Source organism: Dendrobates tinctorius, unplaced genomic scaffold, assembly GCF_039654945.1.
Source record: "Dendrobates tinctorius isolate UK_male_01 unplaced genomic scaffold, ASM3965494v1 ptg000071l, whole genome shotgun sequence".
NCBI classification, from domain to species: Eukaryota; Metazoa; Chordata; class Amphibia; order Anura; family Dendrobatidae; genus Dendrobates; species Dendrobates tinctorius.
This window is the reverse complement of record NW_027361739.1, coordinates 2,343,694-2,364,989: the sequence shown is the minus strand read 5'-3', so window position 1 is coordinate 2,364,989 and position 21,296 is coordinate 2,343,694. Positions and strand designations below refer to the sequence as shown.

The 21,296-nt window shown below is 42.9% G+C and overlaps 1 protein-coding gene across 4 annotated transcripts in view; it reads left to right on the top strand.

Annotated features, from left to right (window-relative positions):
• Positions 1 to 21,296, top strand: part of TANC2 (tetratricopeptide repeat, ankyrin repeat and coiled-coil containing 2) — a 621,767-nt gene that overhangs the window by 312,557 nt on the left and 287,914 nt on the right. For all 4 annotated transcript variants that reach the window (XM_073582321.1, XM_073582322.1, XM_073582320.1 and 1 more), the window contains one exon: positions 2,451 to 2,550. In XM_073582321.1, coding sequence (XP_073438422.1) covers positions 2,484 to 2,550 — 67 coding nt within the window. In that variant the 5' untranslated portion in view covers positions 2,451 to 2,483. The remainder of the gene's footprint in view (positions 1 to 2,450; positions 2,551 to 21,296) is intronic.

Here is a 21,296-nt window from a genome sequence, read left to right as displayed (position 1 = left end):
CGAGTAATAGAAAGTGCCAAGCCCCACGGCTTTAGGCAGAGGAGGGGGATATGTGGTGTGACAGGTGATCGCGTGGTTAATGGGAGATATGTCACATGGAGGGATGCTCCCTGCGATGCAACCCGGAGTATTTTGCCTATAGTGTACATGAGCACTAAAGATGTCATTTAGTGCACTGGGTGCGGAATGTACTCCGTTTTGCCTGAAGATATGTGTATGTTCAGGACATGTGGTGAAGTCCTGACCATGTGACCAGCTCATGTGATCCATACCTCACCTATGGGTGTGGTTACAGGGCTATGTAATTAAGGTGTTTGGCACATGTGAGGGAGACTGGAGGAAGTCTGGCAGAGTGTGCACAGACTTCCATGTGTCCAGGTGGGACACTACAGAGAGTGGTCTGTGTTCCACGGAAGGAGAAGCCTTCCTGTGTCTGCGGCTGCAGATAGAGCGCTGCTCTGGACATTGCCCTGACCTGTGTGCACAGGACCTAAGGGAACACAGCCCAGCTAAGGACTGTTTATGTGCTGTCTCTGGTTTATGGAGTAATAAACCCTGTGAAATTTTAAAGGAACGTGCCTCATGTTTGACTCCCACCGCACCTAAGCGAGTCCGAATCCTTACAATATATATATATATATATATATATATATATATATATATATATATATATAGTAAAGTGGTGACCGTTATTATAATTATACAATGTGTAGGTGTTACATGTACAGTGGGGAAAAAAAAGTATTTAGTCAGCCACCAGTTGTGCAAGTTGAGACAACAAGATGAGAGAGGCCTGTAATTGACATCATAGGTAGACCACAACTATGAGAGTCAAAATGAGAAAACAAATCCAGAAAATCACCTTGTCTGATTTGGCAAGATTTATTTTGCAAATTATGGTGGAAAATAAGTATTTGGTCATTAACAAAAGTTCATCTCAATATTTTGTTATATATCCTTTGTTGGCAATGACAGAGGTCAAATGTTTTCTGTAAGTCTTCACAAGGTTGGCACATACTGTTGGTGGTATGTTGGCCCATTCCTCCATGCAGATCTCCTCTAGAGCAGTGATGTTTTGGGTCTGTCGCTTGGCAACATGGATTTTCAAATCCCTCCAAAGGTTTTCTATGGGGTTGAGATCTGGAGACTGTCTAGGCCACTCCAGGACCTTCATATGCTTCTTGTGAAGTCACTCCTTCATTGCCCTGGCGGTGTGCTTGGGATCATTATCATGCTGAAAGACCCATCCACGTTTCATCTTCAATGCCCTTGCTGATGGAATGAAGTTTGCACTCAAAATCTCACGATACATGACCCATTCATTCTTTCATGTACACAGATCAGTCATCCTGGTCCCTTTGCAGAGAAACAGCACCAAAGCATGATGTTGCCACCCCCATGCTTCACAGTAGGTATGATGTTCTTTGGATACAACTCAGCATTTTGTCTTCTCCAAACACTTCGAGCTTTGTTTCTACCAAACAGCTCTACTTTGGTTTAACCAGACCAAATGACATTCTTCCAATACTCTTCTGGATAATCCAAATGCTCTCTAGCAAACTTCAGACGGGCCCAGAGATGTACTGGCTTAAGCAGGGGCACACGTGTGGCACTGCAGGATCTGAGTCCCTAGCGGCGTAGTGTGTTACTGATGGTAGCCTTTGTTATGGTGGTCCCAGCTCTATGCAGGTCATTCACTAGGTCTCCCTGTGTGGTTCTGAGATTTTTTGCTCGCCGTTCTTGTGATCATTTTGTCCCCATGGGGTGAGATCTTGCATGGAGCTCCAGATCGAGGGAGATTATCTGTGGACTTCTATGTCTTCCATTTTCTTATTATTGCGCTCACAATTAATTTCATCAAACCAAGCTGCTTGTCTATTGCAGATCCAGTCTTCCCAGCCTGGTGCAGGGCTACAATTTTGTTTCTGGTGTCCTTCAACAGCTCTTTGGTCTTCACCATAGTGGAGTTTGGAGTGTGACTGTTTGAGGTTGTGGACTGGTGTCTTTTATACTGATGACAAGAAGTTCAAACAGGTGCCATTACTACAGGTAATGAGTGGAGGACAGAGGAGCCTCTTAACGAAGAAGTTACAGGTCTGTGAGAGCCCGAAATGTTGCATGGTTTAGGTGACCAAATACTTAATTTCCACCATAATTTGCAAATCAGACAAGGTGATTCTCTGGATTTGTTTTCTCATTTTGACTCTCATAGTTGTGGTCTACCTATGATGTCAATTACAGTGGGAGAACTTGCACAATTGGTGGCTGACTAAATACTTTTTTCCCCCCACTGTATATACTGTATGATGCATTTAATATCTGTGTGTGCATATAGGGGAAAAAGAAAAATTTTATATAATTTCTCTTGTTCCCAATGAGTAATCGTGTAGCCAAAATCTTCATCATATGTAAATATTGCAATTTTTGACCAGGAGTCTCTTGTTTTTCAGGTCTCTGCCTGACGTGGTACTAGTAGTGCAGACATGTTCCGTAACAGTCTGAAAATGCTTCTCAGTGGCGGAAAATCCAACAGGAAAAATCGTTCCAGTGGTAAGACTTTAACTTTTGTTTAAAAAATATATATATATAATTCAAAATTTTTCTTAAAAAAAATCTACACAACACCCAAATTCTCCTGTTGTGGTGCTACAGGGAAATTGAACACTTACCGCAGATGCAGTGTTTACAAGGTTTTTATTTATTTTTTTTTTAAATAATAATAAAGAGGGCTGCCAATATCTGTGTTAAGTGTTCAAATTAGTAGGGATCCAGCAATTGTGGGCTATTGTACATGTATTGTTTCCTTAAACAGGAAGTTGGAGTCTAATAGTATAACCAAAGTGGCCAGTGTGAAACTTGTAAGATTTCTATTTTCATACCCCTTCACGACCATGGGTTTTTTCATTTTTGCGGGTTTTTTTTCCTCCGTCTTCCCAGAGACTTAACTTTTTTGGACTTGTTTTTTGCAGGGCAAGTTGTTCTTTTAAACGACACCATTGGTTTTGCCATATTGTGTATTGGAAAACAGGAAAAATATTCAAAGTGCGGTGAAACTACAAAAAAGTGCCATTTCATAATTTTTATATTTTTTTTCTACAATGTACACTAAATTCTAAAACTGACCTGCTATTATGATTCTCCAGGTCATTATGAGTTTACAGACACCAAACATGTGTAGGTTCTTTTTTATTTAAGTAGTGAAAAAAAAAAATCAACGTTTGCACACAAAAAAAGGCACCATTTTCCGAGTCTGCAGCATCGCCATTTTTCAGGATCTGGGGCTGGGTGAAGGTTTATTTTTTTGCAAGCTAAGCTGACGATTTTATGGATGCCATTTGGGGGTAGATACAATGTTTTTATTGCCTGTTATTGCATTTTATTGCAATGTTGCAGCGACAAAAAAACCCCTGTGTTTCTGGCATTTTCATTTATTTCTCTCATAACTCCATTTACCGATTGGATTAATTATTTTTATATTTCGATAGATTGGGTGTTTCTGAACATGGCGATACCAAATATGTGTAGTTTTTTTTTTAATATTTTGAATAGGGCGAAAGGGGGTTGATTTAAACTTTTATGCTGTGCCGTGCTGGCTACTTTTACGGTTTACATCCAGCCGGACCTGTAAACAGCTGATTGGTGGGATGTGGGAATCCAAATTTTAGGTTTCAAAAGAAAGATCATCAGTATCATAGAGCTGGAGAAGACCTTTATTTGCCTCTCCAGTCTGGGTTATAGAGTGTTGCCACAAATATGACTTCATAATTAACGTTTCTCATATACTGTAATTCAATAAATTTGCTTTTATTTGGCAATTTCATTATAGTCTATTCAGAAGAAAACAGCTATAATTGGTGTGTGTTTGTGTATATGTTTATACAGGGTCAGACATAACATTTGTGCAACCTGTAAACCTGTACAGTAACACCATGGGCTCAAGAGGAAGGGGGCCACTACCACCTCCAAAGCAGGTGGAATTTTGCATTTAGATGGGATATTGGACTGGAAAGGGCCATATATTGTCCTTGCACATCGGCTGTTTGTGTGGGTGTGTATGTCTTTATATATAATATATATGTGTGTGTGTGTGTGTGTGTGTGTGTGTGTGTGTGTGTGTGTGTGTGTGTGTGTGTACATATATATAATATATATATATAATCAGCTTTGAGTGTGTGTGTGTATACACAGCCAATGTGCAAGAACACTATATGGGCCCTTTCCAGTCCAATATCCAATATCCCATCCCACCTTTGGAGGTGGTAGTGCCCCCCTACCTCCTGGGTCCCTGTGCAGTTCCACAGGTTGCACCAATGTTATGTCTGCCCCTGTATATATACATACACACACACAAACACATACACACACCATACAAAGCACACAACATACAAAACACACACAACATACAAAACACACACACACCATACAGAACACACACACCCCATACAAAACACACACACCCCATACAAAACACACACACCCCATACAAAACACACACACCCCATACAAACACACACCATACAAAACACACACACCATACAAAACACACACCGATTATAGCTTTTTTTCTGAATAGACTATAGTGAAATTGCCAAACAAATAAGAGCATTAATTGAACTACAGCATATGAGAATTGTTAATTTTGAAGTTTTATGCATGACCACACTCTATAATCCAGACTGGAGAGGCGCCTAAAGGTGTTGTCCAGCTCTATGATACTGATGAGATATATATATATATATATATATATATATATATATATATATATACATATACATACAGCTCTGGCAAAAATTTTAAGAGACCACTGCACAGTTTTATAAAAAATCAGCTTCTCTACATGTCTGACAGCCATTCCATTCTTGCGTCAGTTGAATTCCAACCAGAGTACACCTCATTCTACTTAATGTGCTTCTGATTAGGTGATCACCTGAACCAAATCTTATTTAATGAAGGAAAGTATAAAAAACCTGCTGTCATGTTCACAATCCTCTTACATAGGACAAGCTGGATTGCAAAACAAGTGCTAGTAATATCCCAAAATAAATAGGAATGAAAAAAATAACTTTTAACCATGTCAAAGGAGTTGAAAAGAAAAGTCTTGATTGAGGAAAAGAAGGGCTCAATTATGGCTTTACTAGCAGAGGGATACAGTGAGAATCATGTTGCCTTCATCCTTAAAATTTCTAAGACGGCAGTGCATTACAACAAGGTCAAGCAGCAGACATTGGGGACAACAAAGCTACAGACCGGCAGAGGGCGAAAACAACCCTCCACTGATCGGGATGACTGTCATCTTATTCAAATGTCACTAAGCAACTGCAGGATGACATCAAATGACCTACAAAAGGAATGGCAAATGGCAGCCGGGGTAAAGTGCACGGCAAGAACAGTTCGGTACAGGCTCCTAGAGGCAGAGCTCAAGTCATGTAAAGCTAGAAAAAAGCCTTTCATCAATGAGAAGCAAAGGAGAGCCAGGCTGAAGTTTGCCAAAGACCATAAGGATTGTGTTAGTGTGGCTGGTCTGGAGCCGGAATCTCCAGGAGTGGACCCTCTGGGCCATGGCACCGAGGGGCCCCGGGCGAGCTGCCAGGTGGAACCGAACCCTATACAGGGACCGTTAGGAGCAGGCCCAGAGGTTCGAGTACCACGGTAGCCGGTACTGAGAGGGGTGGCTCAGGATGGACTGGAGTAGGAGTGTGGGACTGAAGTGTAGATGACAGGACAGAGCTGGAACAAAGGAGACAGGAGTGGAGTAAGACTGTAGACTGGAACGTGGAGGGATGGTTGGAGCAGGAACACAGGAGACAGGATTGGAACAGGAACACAGAGGCAGGACTGGAGTAGGACGGAAGGACTGGAGCAGGATGGAACAGGAGCATCGGAGGCAGGACTGGAGTTGGACGGAAGGACTGGAGCCGGATGGAACAGGAACACCGGAGGCAGGACTGGAGTAGGACGGAAAGACTGGAGCAGGATGGAACAGAAACACCGGAGGCAGGACTGGAGTAGGACGGAAGGACTGGAGCAGGAACACCGGAGACAGGACTGGAGCAGGATGGAACAGGAACACCGGAGGCAGGACTGGAGTAGGACGGAAGGACTGGAGCAGGATGGAACAGGAACACCGGAGGCAGGACTGGAGTAGGACGGAAGGACTGGAGCAGGATGGAACAGGAACACCGGAGGCAGGACTGGAGTAGGACGGAAGGGATGGAGCAGGAACACCGGAGGCAGGACTGGAGTAGGACAGAAGAACTGGAGCAGAATGGAGCAGGAACACCGGAGGCAGGACTGGAGTCGGACTGCGGAGTACAGCAGGGAACACGGATGGCAGGACTGCGAGGCTGCTGCAGGGAGCACACGAGAATGGGACTGTGAGACTGCAGAGAGCACACGAAGAAGCGAAGCCCAGTGTGCTAGGAAACACAACGATCAGGCGCCTCCCTCAGGGGGAAGCGGCCTGATATTCCCCTGTCTGGTCTGCCATTGGTCAGCAGGTGCTTACGGGTCAGGGCATAGATGGAGCACAAGAAGCAGAAGGGAGGTGCGGCCGCGGCCTATGACGCATGCGCATTGCATGCAGAGACGCTGTCGGCCGCGCGCCTGTCAGAGGTGACTGCCGTGGCTGTCGGGCGGCGAGGGGCTGCGGCGTGGGAGTGATGGCCGGGGGAGTATGCAGAGACGGCGTGGGAGTGTAGGCTGGGTGAGTATGTCGGAATGGCGTGACAGATTGGACCATAGAGGACTGGAGTAAGGTAATCTTCTCGGAGTCTAATTTTCAGCTTTGCCCAACACCTGGTCGTCTAATGGTTAGATGGAGACCTGGAATGCGTACAAGCCACAGTGTCTTGCACCCACTGTGAAATTTGGTGGAGGATCGGTGATTATCTGAGGCTGCTTCAGCAACGCTGGAATTAGGCAGGTTAATCTTTGCGAAGAACATATGAATCAAGCCGCATACAAGGTTATCCTGGAAAAACAGTTGATTCCTTCTGCTTAGGCAATGTTCCCCAACACTTTTTTTCCAGTAAGACAATGTGCCATGCCACACAGCTAGGTCAATGTGTGGATGAAGGACCACCACATCAAATCCATGTCATGGCCAGCCCAATCTCCAGACCTGAACGGGTGGAAAGCATGCCAAGACGCATGAAAGCTGTGATTTAAAAATCATGGTTATTTTACAAAATATTGATTTCTGAACTCTTCCTGAGTTAAAACATTAGTATTGCTGTTTCTAAATGAATATGAACTTGTTTTCTTAGCATTATTTGAGGTCTGCAAGCACTGCATTTTTTTGTTATTTTGGCCATTTCTCATTTTCTGAAAATAAACACAAAATTAGTGCTTGGAAATTCGAAGACATGATGTCAGAAGTTTGTAGACTAAAAGAACAATTTACATTTTATTCAAAAATTTACCTATAAAGAGAAAAATCAGACAAACTGAAAATTTTGCAGTGGCCTCTTAATTTTTGCTTGAGCTGTAGTTGTAAATTGTTACATATCGGCTTTAAAGCAATCATTTGGAAAGACCTTGCTCATAATTTTGTATATATAGTATGTGACTATATATTTGTGTACATTGTGTTTGTATATACAGCGGGTGAAATAACTATTGAAGACATCACCAATTTTCTAAGTAAATATATTTCTAAAGGTGATAGTGACATGAAATTCTCACCAGATGTCGGTAACAACCCATCCAATCCATTCAGGTAAAGAGATCAAACCATAGATGTCCATAAATGATGTGTTGTAACGAGAAATGATAGGGGGAAAAGTATTGAACGCATAAGAGAGGTGCAAAAACCCATGGAAAGTCATGACACCAGCTGACATCGATCAGTAAACTAAAAGCAATCCTGCCATTTAGTGAAAAATATCATCTGGTTCAACTGATGGCTGATAAAAATGTGTCTCGTTACCAAGGTGTCGCACAAGAAGCATCCCATGATGGGTAAAACCAGTGACCTGTCTCAAGACCTTCACAACCTTATTGTTGCCAAATATAGTGATGGCATTGGATACAGAAGAATTTCTAAATTACTGAAGGTTACAGTGAGCACTATTGGGGCCATAATCCGGGAGTGAAAAGAACATAATTTCACTATAAGCTGACCACAACCAGATGCTCCATGGAAGATTTCAAACAGGGAAGTGAGAAGAATTATCAGAAGAGTTGTTCAAGAGCCAAAGACCATGTGTGGAGAGCTACAGAAAGACCTGGAATTAGCAGGTACAATTGTTTCAAAGAAAACAAGAAGTAATTCACTCAAACTCCAAGGCCTGTATGCACGCTCACCATGCAACACTCCATTGCTGAACTAAAAGCATGTTCAAGCGCGTTTAAAGTTTGCTCCACAACATTTAGACAAACCTGTGAAATACTGGGAAAATATAGTCTGGTCAGATGAGACCAAAATTGAACTCTTTGAATGCCATAACACACATTAAGTTTGGAGGAAAAAAGGCACTGGATATTAGCAGAAGAACACTATCCTATCAGTGAAGTTTGGAGGTGGGAACATCTTGTTGTGGGCTGTTTTTCAGCATACAGCACTGACAAGCTTCATATAATTGAAAAAGGGTTTGGACAAATGTACCAAGAAGACAATCTGCTGCGATCTACCAGGTTGATGAAGATGAAAGGAAGATAAACATTTTAGCAAGAGCAATGATCCCAAACACACAGCCAAGGAACCCAATAAGGAGCCCACAGGACCTTCAGGATTTGAAGAGTGTTTGTGTGGAAGTCTGAGCCAAAATCATGTCTGAGCAATGCATCCGACTAGTTTCTCCTTACAGGAGGTGTCTTGAACCTTCATCACCAACAAAGGCTTTGAATAAATGTTCAGTATTGAATACATTTCAGTAAGTGTGTTAAATACTTTTTCCCTGTGTCATTTCTCATTATTAAACATAATTTATGCTCACCTATAGTTTGATTGCTTTGCCTATGTGGAATGGATTATTACCAACATCTGCTGAGAATTTCATGTCAATAGCACCTTTAGAAATAAATTTGCTTAGAAAATTGGTGACATGTTCAGTACTTATTTCACCCACTGTTGTTACATGTTGGCTGTATGGCAAACATTTGGAAAAACCTTGTTAATATATACTCCTGTTCTTCATGAATGGAGTATGAACAGACAGGATGGACTTCTGGTCGCTGTACTGTAGAATCTCTTCGGCTATAAAATTCCACCTGTTCATTCCCTCCGGTATCCAGTAGGAGGCAGCACGCTGCCATGTTAGATTACCTAGTCACAGGGACTGATTTTAGGAGGATTCTTGAGCAGATTTGTCACTGTTTTCATGTTCTGTAGCCCAGACGTGTCTGGCATCTGATCGGGAACAACAAATAAGACTTATTTCTGGTGTAACTTCTCCCATTGTACAGCTGTCCTCTATTAATGAGGAGCGTATGATTAATAGGAGAGGCGTCATGTCCTGACTGTTCTCACAGAATTGTTAATGGGAGACAGGATGTTAAGTTTCACTAAGCGGAGCTCTGGAGATTCTTAAAACTTGTCATTCCTTGTATACACGTTTCCTCCCCTCTAGGGTATGTTCACGCTTTGCGTTTTAGCAGCTATTTTTTTCTAAGTACAATACACAAGTTTTTGTTGCATTGTTTGCAGTTTTTTACTTGTATATGGTAGAACACTGGCGCTTCCTCCAAATCCTCAATTAAGGAAAGACGGATTTGTGAGCTGTCCATTAGAAATATATAGCTAGATAATTGTGTAACACTACTGCGCTTGCACACCACTGTATAGCACGACAATATATGCAATACCACATATACACACAGAAACCAATTGTGGACTCTAATAAGAAATCCGTAGAAAAGAGTCTAGTACGGAGTGCCCATGGTTATGACCACTGACGTAGTGACAGTGCTATTTGCTAGTGGTCGTAACCATAAATACCTAAGATCCTGCAATGCCCTGCACATAAGGACAGAGACATAGCGAATCAGAAAAACTATAGTATATTTGTAATTGGAGGTATTTGTTAATATGATTATAACACCTACTACATGTTGGGATAGGATCTTGTTTTTTGTTTTGCTTTTTTACTGTATTTACTAAATGCTAAATCTAACCTGCCATTGTGATTCTCCAGGTCATTACAAGTTCATAGACACCAAACATGTCTAGCTTCTTTTTTATTTAAGTGGTGAAAAAAAATCCAAAGTGTGTATAAAAAAAAAAAAATGTGCCATTTTCCGATACCTGTAGAGTCTCCATTTTTCATGATCTCGGGATGGATGAGGGCTTATTTTTTGCGCACCGAGCTGATGTTTTTAACTATACCATTTGATGCAGATACGATCTTTTGATCGCCCGTTATTGCATTTTAATGCAATGTTGCGGAAACAAAAAAAAATGTCATTCTGGTGTTACTTTTTTTCTCGTTACGCCATTTAGCAATTTGGGTTAATTCTTTTTTTATTTTGATATTGATCGGGCGATTCTGAATGCGACAATACCAAATATGTGTAGGTCTGATTTGTTTTTAAATGTTTTATTGTTTTATTTTCAATGGGGCGAAAGGGGGGTGATGATTTGAACTTTTATTTTTTAAATATTTTTTTACTTTTTTTTTTTACTTTTTGCTTGCTTCAATAGTCTCAACAGAAGCTGCCATAACCCGATCAGCTTTGCTACATACAGGCTCTGATCAGATCGCCTGTATGTACCAGAATTGCTCACTTGCTATGAGAGCCGACCACCAGGGCGCTGACAACCATAGAGGTTGTCCGGCAGTGACAACTATAGATTCCCTTTTAAGGCATTACATAACCTGTGCTGCTTGAGGAAGCAGTTTTTTCCTGTTTTTCTTCTGTTTTCTATATCGATTGGTGCTTTGTGCTGAATAGAAGATTATATTTACTTTTAAATTAACAAATTCCATGTCCACATTTCCTCCTTATTGTGTTTTTATTTTTTTTTTTAAATAAAAAAGTTTAAAAAACAACAACTTTGAATCGCCCCCTTTTCCCCTATGAAAAATAATTTAAAAAGTATGTATCCTTGTGTGTGTGTGTATATAAAATATACACACACACAAACTGGTATCAGTAAAAAAAACAAGCCCTCATAAAGCATCATCGTAGTAGAAATAACGTTATAAGTCTTGGAAAATGACGACGTAAGCAATTTTTTAAAAATTTAAGTAAAAACAAAACCCAAAAATCGATGGCAAAATTGCAAGTTATTTTTTCATCTGCTTTTGGATATTTTCCCCCCCCATTTTTCAGTATATTATTTGGTAAAGTGAATGGTGTCATTTAAAACTGCATCTCATCTTGCAAAAACCAAGCCCTCTTACTGCTATTGGTGTAAAAATAAAAAACATTAGGACTCTTGAGAGAAGGTGCGGTTGGATGAAACCAAAAGAGTATAATCTCTTAAATTGGCCGTGGCAGGAAGGTGTTGAATATAAATTGGGCCCCATGCCCAAAATCAACGTCACTTTTGGGGTTGGGGCTGATATCTGCTTATCGCTGCTTTTTCTCCTTACCATGAGCACTGACAGTGCGCTCTCTTGTCAGTGAGGCAGCGCACTGTCACTGTGCATTATAAAGAATATTGCACAGTGACAAGATCCTTCTGAGCATCTGTTGGAATTGACAAACCGACCCATGATCAGTATAGCAGGATCTAGCCCAACTCCTGAAATGGCTGTCACTAATGACCCTTCATTTCAGTGTGGGGCAGAGGCTGCGACAGTGACTGCAGCCTCTGCCCCTGATGACATCTTGTATGAGCATTTCCGCATGCAGTGGGGATTCTCAAATGAAATGTCATCAATCAGAAAGTTGGTGTAAAAAGCAAACAAAAAAACAGTATAGTGAGGGAACGATAAAACTTTTTTAAAGTGGATTAGAGAATCAAGTTTATTACGTTAAATAGACATTTAGGCTTAAATCAGTGTTGATTTTAACAAAAAAGAATTTCATGAGAAACAGACAAAGTATATCAGAAATTGTACATCAGAAAATCATTTTATTGTACATAGGATTACTACTTTTTAGTGCAGCTTGAGGTTTAATGGAATCTGTTTTATATGTGGGTGTAATCATTAGTAGAATTTGTTTCTGCATCTTCTTATATTAGTCCTACAATAACCCCCACCAGTGATGTACTTATCTGGATCCCAAGTAACCCGATCGTATAAATGAGCCTGTGTTCTTCCCATCAGTGCCTTCAGCCTGCCGTCTCCCCCAGAGCTTTATCCAGATAATGCAGCTGGTTCTGGGTCATTTCTTCTCAGACGCATCAGTATGTTGTTTACAGGGCAGAAGCGGTAATAGACAGAAGTCTCGGCTTCCTCCACCAGCCAGGACCAGAACAACTATAATTGTCAGCAATTCACTGAGGAAAATGGCTCCTTTGTCAGACCTTGGTCAAACCGCAGCGTCTATTGTTGTCGTGAATGGTGAAACCTCTAATAAAGGCCAAGCGCTGTATTCTGAACATCCTGTCTTCACCATCCTCATAGTCAAACATAGCGAATCATGTGCTGCATGACTGATCCCAATTATCTAACAAAGAAAGGTTCATTCTGGTTCGTAAAGTTTGCCTAAAATAAAAGTTAAGACGAGATGTGGCACTTGAAGCTGAAATAGCCACCTATTCATTGGCGATGTGGGCTTGGCTGTTAGTGCAGGTGTATCTGTCCTCTGGAAATGTCACCTTTTGAGAGACTCTGACTCTTCCCTCATAATACCAATTCCAAAAAGATCTGGTTTGGCCAGTATTCAGTCCTGTCTGCCCACTTCAGGTATCATTTGTAAAACCGTTCCCTTTTCTCTGCTTCACACCTGTCGGATCTTAAGTCTTGTCTAAAGGCCCCATTACACATAACGATGTCCCAGCGATCCCACCAACGATCCGACATGGATGGGATCGCTGGGACATCCTTAGGCTGATCGTTGGTGAGCTGTCACATAAAACGCCCCTCCAGCGATCAGGACCAGCGAGCAAGCTGGTTTCCAATGTAAACAGCGGGTATCTAAGATCCTCGTGGCTCCTGGATACCCGCTGTTTACTTTGGAAACCAATGTGTACGCCGGTTTCCAAGGTAAACAGCGGGTATTCAAGAGCCGCGGCTCCTGGATACCCGATGTTTACGTTAGAAACCAGCGTCGCTGATCGCTGGTCTCTTGCTGCCACATACAGCAATGCGTGCTAGCCAGCGAGAGACCAGCGATCAAAAAATGGCCCTGGACGATCGAGCATGATCAGCGATACCCGGCAGGGGGGCCGGTCGCTGATCCCCGTCACACACAGCGATCTCGCTGGCAAGATCGCTGTGGCGTCACAAAATCAACGATCTCGCTAGCGAGATTGCTGTGTGTGACGGGGCATTTACTGGTGCTGTAAGGACTCCATGGCTTTAGTTTTCTTACTGTCTTCAGGAGATATATACACACGGTCAAAATTGTTGATACCTCTCGTTTAATGACAGAAAGCCCACAATGGTCACAGAGATAACAACTTGAATTTGACAAAAGCAATTATAAATAAAAAATCTATGAAAATAAACAAATGAAAGTCAGACGTTGCTTTTCAACCATGCTTCCACAGAATTTAAAAAAATAAGACTCATGCGATAGGCCTGGACAGAAATGATGGTACCCCTGAAAATAATGTTACAAAAGGGACATGTTAAATCACGGTGTGTCCACTAATTAGCATCACAGGTGTCTACAATCTTGGAATCAGTGAGTGGGGCTGTATAGAATGCTACAGATACTCACTGTGCTGTTTGGTGACATGGTGTGTATCACACTCAGAATGGACAAGAGGAAGCGATTGAAATAATTGTCTCAGGAGATTAGAAAGAAAATTATAGACAAACATGTTAAAGGTAAAAGTTATAAGACCATCTCCAAGCAGCTTGATATTTCTGTGACTACAGTTACACATATTATTCAGAAATTTAAGCTCCATGGGACTGTAGCCAACCTCCCTGGATGTGGCCGCAGGAGGAAAATTGGTGACAAATCAAAGAGACGGATAATACAAATGGTAACAAAAGAGCCCAGAAAAACTTCTAAACAGATTAAAGGTGAACTTCAAGCTCAAGGAACATCAGTGTCAGATTGCACCATCCGTCGCTGTATGAGCCAAAGTAGATTTCATGGAAGATGACCAAGGAGGACACTATTGCTTAAAAAGAAAATCATGAAAAAGCCAGACTGGAATTTGCCAAACTACATGGTGACAAGCCACAAAGCTTCTGTGAGAATGTCCTATGGATAGGTGAGACAAAAATTGAACTTTTTGGCAAGGCACATCAGCTCTATGTTCACAGACAGAAAGATGAAGCATAGCAAGAAAAGAACACTGTCCCTACTGTGAAGCATGGAGGAGGCTCTGTTCTGGGGCTGTTTTGCTGCATCTGGCACAGGGTGTCTAGAATCTGTGCAAGGGTACAATGAAATCTCAAAACTATCAAGAAATTCTAGAGAGAAATGTGCTGCCTAGTGTCAGAAAGCTTGGTCTCAGTTGTAGGTCATGGGTTTTGCAACAGGATAATGACCCAAAACGCACGGCTAAAAACACCCAAGAATGGCTAAGAGGAGAGCATAGGACTATTCTGAAGTGGCCTTCTATGAGCCCTGACCTAAATCCTATTGAGCATCTTTGGAAAGAGCTGAAACATGCCGTCTGGAAAAGGCAACCTTCAAACATGAGACAACTGGAGCAGTTTGCTCTTGAGGAGTGGGCCAAAATACCTGTCGAGAGGTGCAGAAGTCTCATTGACAGTTACAGGAATCATTTGATTGCAATGATTGCCTCAAAACGTTATGCAACAAAATATTAAGTTAAAGGGAATCTGTCACCCTTTTTTTTTTTTTGCCCTTTGAGCTTCCGGCACCGACATCAGGGACTTGTCTACAGCATTCTGTAATGCTGTACATAAGCCCCCGATATGACCTGAAAGATGAGAAAAACACGTTAGATTATACTCACCCGAGGGGGCGGTCCGGTCCGATGAGTGGTGCGGTCCGGGTGTCGCGGTCTGATGAGGGCAGAGCAGAGTCCTGCAGTGCGCAGGCGTCGAGAGAGGTCTGGCACCTGCGCACTGCAGTATTCTGCTCTGCCCCCAACAGGGCAGAGCAGTGCGCCTGCGCCGGAGCTACTACAGGAAGGGCAGAAGAGGACATCAATGTATGAAGATGGGAGGAGCTGGGCTGGACCGGACCGCCCCCTCCGGTGAGTATAATCTAACGTGTTTTTCTTATCTTTCAGGTTACATCAGGGACTTATCTGCAGCATTACAGAATGTTGTAGATAAGCCCCTGATGTCAATGCCGGCAGCTGATAGGGCAAAAAAAAGGTGACAGATTCCCTTTAAGAGTACCATCATTTCTGTCCAGGTCTATTTCATGAGTTTTATTTTTTTTTTTAACTCTGTGGAAGCCTGATTGAAAAGCAATGTCTGACTTTTATTTGTTCATTTTCATAGATTTTTAATTTATTATTACTTTTGTCAGATTCAAGTTATTTCTGACACCATTGTGTGTTTTTCTGTCATTAAGCGAGGGGTACCAACAATTATGACCACGTGTGTATGTATATTATACATTATACAGTGGGGAAAACAAGTATTTGATAAACTGCCAATTATGTACATTTTCCCATCTACAAAGAATGAAGAGGTCTGTAATGTGTATCGTAGGTACACTACAACTGTGAGACAAAATCTAAAAATAAAATAAAAAAACAGAAAATCATATTGTATGATTTTTACATAATTAAATTGCATTTTATTGCATGAAATAAGTATTTGATCACCTGCCAACCAGCAAGAATTCTGGCTCTCACAAACCTGTTAGTTTTTCTTTAAGAAGCCTTCCTACTCAATCACACTCCAACATGGCCAAGACCAAAGAGCTGTCTGAGGACACCAGGGACAAAATTGTACACCTGCACAAGGCTGTGATGGGCTTCAGGACAATAAGCAAGCAGTTTGGTGAGAAGGAAACAGCTGTTGGCTCAATTATTAGAAAATGGAAGAAGCACAAGATGATTGTTAATCTTCCTTGGTCTGGGGCTCCATGCAAGAGCTCTCCTCGTGGGGTAAGAATGATTCTGAGAACGGTCAGGAATCAGCCCAGATCTACATGGGAGGACCTGGTCAATGACCTGAAGAGAGCTGGGACCACAGTCTCAAACATTACCGTTAGTAACAAATTACACCATCATGGATTAAAATCCTGCAGGGCACACAAGGTCCACCTGCTCACACCAGCGCATGTCCAGGCATGTTTGACGCTCGCTAATGATCAACCGGATGATCCAGAGGAGGCATGGGAAAAGGTCATAATGGAGCTTATTGGTCTCAACTTCACTTTCCATGATTGAAAGAAGATTGAGTACAACGCTAAGAACACCATCCAAACTTTAAAGCTTGGTGGGGCAAACATACTTGGAGGTGCTTTTCTGTAAAGGGAACAGGATGCACTGTATTGAAGGCAGGATGAATGGGATCATGTATCGCGAGATGTTGGCCAACAACTTCCTTGAGTATTAAAGATGGGTCGTGGCTGAGTCTTCCAGCATGAAAATTACCCAAAACACCCTGTCAGCGAAACTAAGGAGTGGCTCAGTAAGGCTGGGTTCACATCGTGTTATTGCAATCCGTTTAACGGATACATTTCTATGCGGCACTAACACATAGTAACGGATCCGTTAACGCACCCTTTGACTTCCATTAACGAACGCATGTTAAAATCGGCATGCGTTAGTGATGATCTGTTATTTTGTGACGTACCCGAGAACGTGGTCTACCGCGTTTTCGGGTCCGTAAACGGCAAACGCAGAGCCAACACATCCGTTCGCTCTGCATAGAACTCTATGGCTAACGCATGGCGATACAATGCAACTATGCGTTGACGCGTTCGCCAAAAAAAAGACAATTTGGGCCACATGGTTAGCACATCCATTTAACGGATTTGTTAAACGAATTGCACTAACGTAATGTGAACCTAGCCTAAGAGGCATTTCAAAGTCCTGGAGTGGCCTAGCCAATCTCCAGACCAGAACCCAATAGAAAATCTTTGGAGGGAGCTGTGTTGTGAAGTCTCTTGATCTGATTTCTGAGTCGGGGCTTCCTCTGGTGGTTACTGCGGGTGGTGGTGCTGGCTGGGTTGACAGAAGTCTGCCACCTGACGACGATGATTGGAAATCAGGGGTTACTGACTGGGAGGATATAAGTGAGTAGGCTTCCCTCAGTTGCTGATGATGATTGGTTTCTTCCTGTGCATTTTGAGGTCTGTTGTCTCCTGCCTGATCCTGCATTTTTCAGTTAAGTTGTTCATTTGCTAGTCCTTTGCATCTGATCTGGTTTTGCCTCTTTCTGCTTTGCTGTGAGGGTTCAGCGTGCTCCTTGCTGGGGCAGTGATGGACCCCGCTCCATATTTTGTATCTCTGTATCTAGCTATCGCCCTATATCACTTCTCCCATACGCCTCCAAGCTACTGGAACAACACGTCTACCTTGAACTGTCCTCCCATCTCTCTTCTTGCTCCCTCTTCGACCGCTTACAATCTGGCTTCCGGTCACACCACTCCACTGAAACTGCCCTTACTAAGGTCACCAATGACCTCTTAACTGCCAAGAGCAAGCGACACTACTCTGTCCTCCTCCTCCTGGACCTGTCGGCTGCCTTTGACACAGTGGACCATTCCCTATTATTACAGACCCTCTCATCCCTCGGCATCACAGACTTGGCCCTCTCCTGGATCTCATCATACCTAACAGACCGGACATTCAGCGTCTCCCACTCACACACCACCTCCTCACCTCGCCCCCTATCTGTCGGAGTCCCACAAGGTTCAGTCCTTGGGCCCCTGCTGTTCTCTGTTTACACCTTTGGCCTGGGACAGCTCATAGAATCTCATGGCTTTCAGTATCATCTTTATGCTGATGACACACAGATCTACATCTCTGGACCAGATATCACCTCCCTACTAACCAGAATCCCTCAATGTCTGTCCACTATTTCATCCTTCTTCTCCACTAGATATCTGAAACTCAACATGGACAAAACAGAATTCATCATCTTTCCCCCATCTCACGTGACCCCCCCTACGAACCTATCAATTACAGTAAATGACTGCCCACTCTCCCCAGTCCCACAAGCTCGCTGCCTCGGAGTAATCCTTGACGCTGATCTCTCCTTCAAACCACATATCCAAACCCTTTCCACTTCCTGCCGACTTCAACTCAAAAATATTTCACGCATCCGTTCATTCCTCACCCAAGAATCTGCAAAAACCCTAGTCCATGCCCTCATCATCTCTCGCCTTGACTACTGCAACCTCATGCTCTGTGGCCTCCCCTCAAACACTCTCGCACCCCTCCAATCTATTCTAAACTCTGCTGCCCGACTAATCCACCTGTCCCCCCGCTATTCCCCAGCTTCTCCCCTCTGTCAATCCCTTCACTGGCTCCCAATTGCCCAGAGACTCCATTACAAAACCCTAACCATGACATACAAAGCCATCCACAACTTGTCTCCTCCATACATCTGTGACCTCGTCTCCCGGTACTTTCCTGCACGCAACCTCCGATCCTCACAAGATCTCCTTCTCTACTCCCCTCTTATCTCCTCTTCCCACAATCGCATACAAGATTTCTCTCGCGCATCACCCCTACTCTGGAACTCTCTACCACAACATATCAGACTCTCACCTACCATCGAAACCTTCAAAAAGAGCCTGAAGACCCACCTCTTCCGACAAGCCTATAACCTGCAGTAACCACCGATCGACCAAACCACTGCACGACCAGCTCTACCCTCGCCAACTGTATTATCACCCATCCCTTGAAGATTGTGAGCCCTCGCGGGCAGGGTCCTCTCTCCTCCTGTACCAGTTATGACTTGTATTGTTTAAGATTATTGTACTTGTTTTTATGTTTACCCCTCCTCACATGTAAAGCGCCATGGAATAAATGGCGCTATAACAATAAATAATAATAATAATAATAATAATTTTACAGCTTGTGTCAGTTTGTTCAGTCCCCTGTTATATTAGTCTCTTTTGCTTTGCTGCCAGTTCACACCAGAATGCTCATATAGTGGGGGAGAGGTCGTGAGACCTCAGTGTTTTTTGTACATCAGACGTGTTGGATTTTTTAGGGTTTTTGCATGATTGCAGACAGTATCTTTCCTTTCCTATTTAAACAGTTTGGCCCCATCATTTGCTCAGTCTATTTTATGCCTGTGTTTGTGCCTCATCTTGTCTCACCGACAATATATGCTTGGGGGCTGCCTATTTCTTTGGGGTTCTACTCCAGGGCAGTTTACATTTCACCTTTCTTGCTTTAAACTTAGTTAGTTCTCCGGCTGTGCCGAGGCGTCTAGGGCATCGTAGGTACGCTCCACGGCTACTGCTAGTTGTGTTGTTAGGATTAGGGGTCTGCAATCCGCTAAGTTACCAACCTTTCTGGTTTCCTGGTGGCCTAGCCTATTCCTGCCATCCTCCTCGGTGACCTATTCATAACAGAGCTGATAACCAATTACGGTACTTATTTCATGCAGTACAATACAAAATATGTAAAAATCATACAATGTGATTATCTGGATTTTTTCTTAAAGGCCCCTTCACACATAGCGACGCACCAGCGATAACGATCCGACCTGGCAAAGATCGCTGGTGCGTCGTTACATGATCGCTAGATAGCTTTCAAACAGTCCAATCTCATCAACGACGCAAGACAGATCAGCGATCTTCATAACGACCTCGTTGGTCGTTGAGTACCTTTCACACAACTTAATTGTAACCGATTCAGACCTATATCGCTGAGCTCTGCGTCGCTAACGACGTCGCTCGTCGTTTTTAAGCTTCAAACACAGTGATGAGTGCTGGCCAGCGGGACGCCAACGATGGAAAAATGGACAGCTCATTCTAGCTCGATCAGCGATAGCCAGCGGGGGGTCCGGTCGCCGCTACATTTCACACTTAGCTAGATCGCTAGCGATATCGCTGTTGCGTCACAATATCGGTGACGCTCGAGCGATATCGCTAGCGATCTCGCTATGTGTGAAACCCCCTTAAGATTCTGTCTCTCACAGTTGGAGTGTGCCTACTGTAAAAATTACAGACCTCTCCATTCTTTGCAGACAAATAGAATGGCAAATATTGTGTAAGTAATGGATTGGGTATTTTGGATTTCAACATGATGAATAATCCTTTGTTCTCAAAGGTATCTGGCAGCAGTTTATTCCTCTATCCCTTTTTGTTCGGGAACAATAGCTATCCAATGACTTTTATCAAAAGGTGCAATCAAACAGGCCAATCTTGGGCTAATAATGAGCAGCGATCGGCTATATTCAAGTCAATCGGCGCTGATTTACTGATCTATGTACACTGATCAACAAGGATGGTAGCAAAAGGATTTTTAAAGGGAATCTGTCACCACGTTTTTGCCAACTAATCTAAAGAGAAATAATGTAGGGGCAAAGACCCAATTATCAGTTATGTATAACTTACTGGGCTGATAAGCAAAGTTTTCATAAAATCACAGTTTTATCAGGAGGAAATTAGTACTAGGGAATTGGTACTTTGTCTATGCACAATATACACAGAAAGCTGACAATCAGTGGTGTGGGTGGCGTTATACAGAGCTCAGCATTCAGAGAACTGGTAGATCCGCAGAAGCTAAAACACGGATTGTATCAAAATGACAGCAAGCAGCCCAGTAGGTGATACGTAGCTGGAATCAGGGTCTCTGCCCCTACATTATGCTACTCTCAGATATGTTAGCAAACACCTGGTGCCAGATTCCTTTTAATATGATCATTCTGCCCATATACATGCCCTCTGCTTCCCATCTCCCATTTGCATTGGGTAATGCGTTGCCGATCATGAGCTGACATACCGTTGGACAAATTGCAGCATTTTTTTGTATCCATGTTCATCCCTTTCTGTGACGATGTGTTTTTAATGTTGCTCTCTTCTCCCCCTTTAACCCCTTCACGACCTTTGACGCCATGTAGGCGTCATGAAAAGTCGTGTCAGAACGACCCATGACGCCTATGTGGCGTCATGACTTTAAAGCCCCCCTGCGGGTCGGGTGACCTAGGTCACTGAAAGGTCACCCGACCCACAGATACAGGGGGCTTTGTTCTTCGCCACAGGGGGCGTGGCTTCGCCCCCACGTGGCTACGATCGCTCTGATTGGCTGTTAAAAGTGAAACAGCCAATCAGAGCGATAGTAATATTTCATCAATGAAAATTGATGAAATATTACAATCCAGCCATGG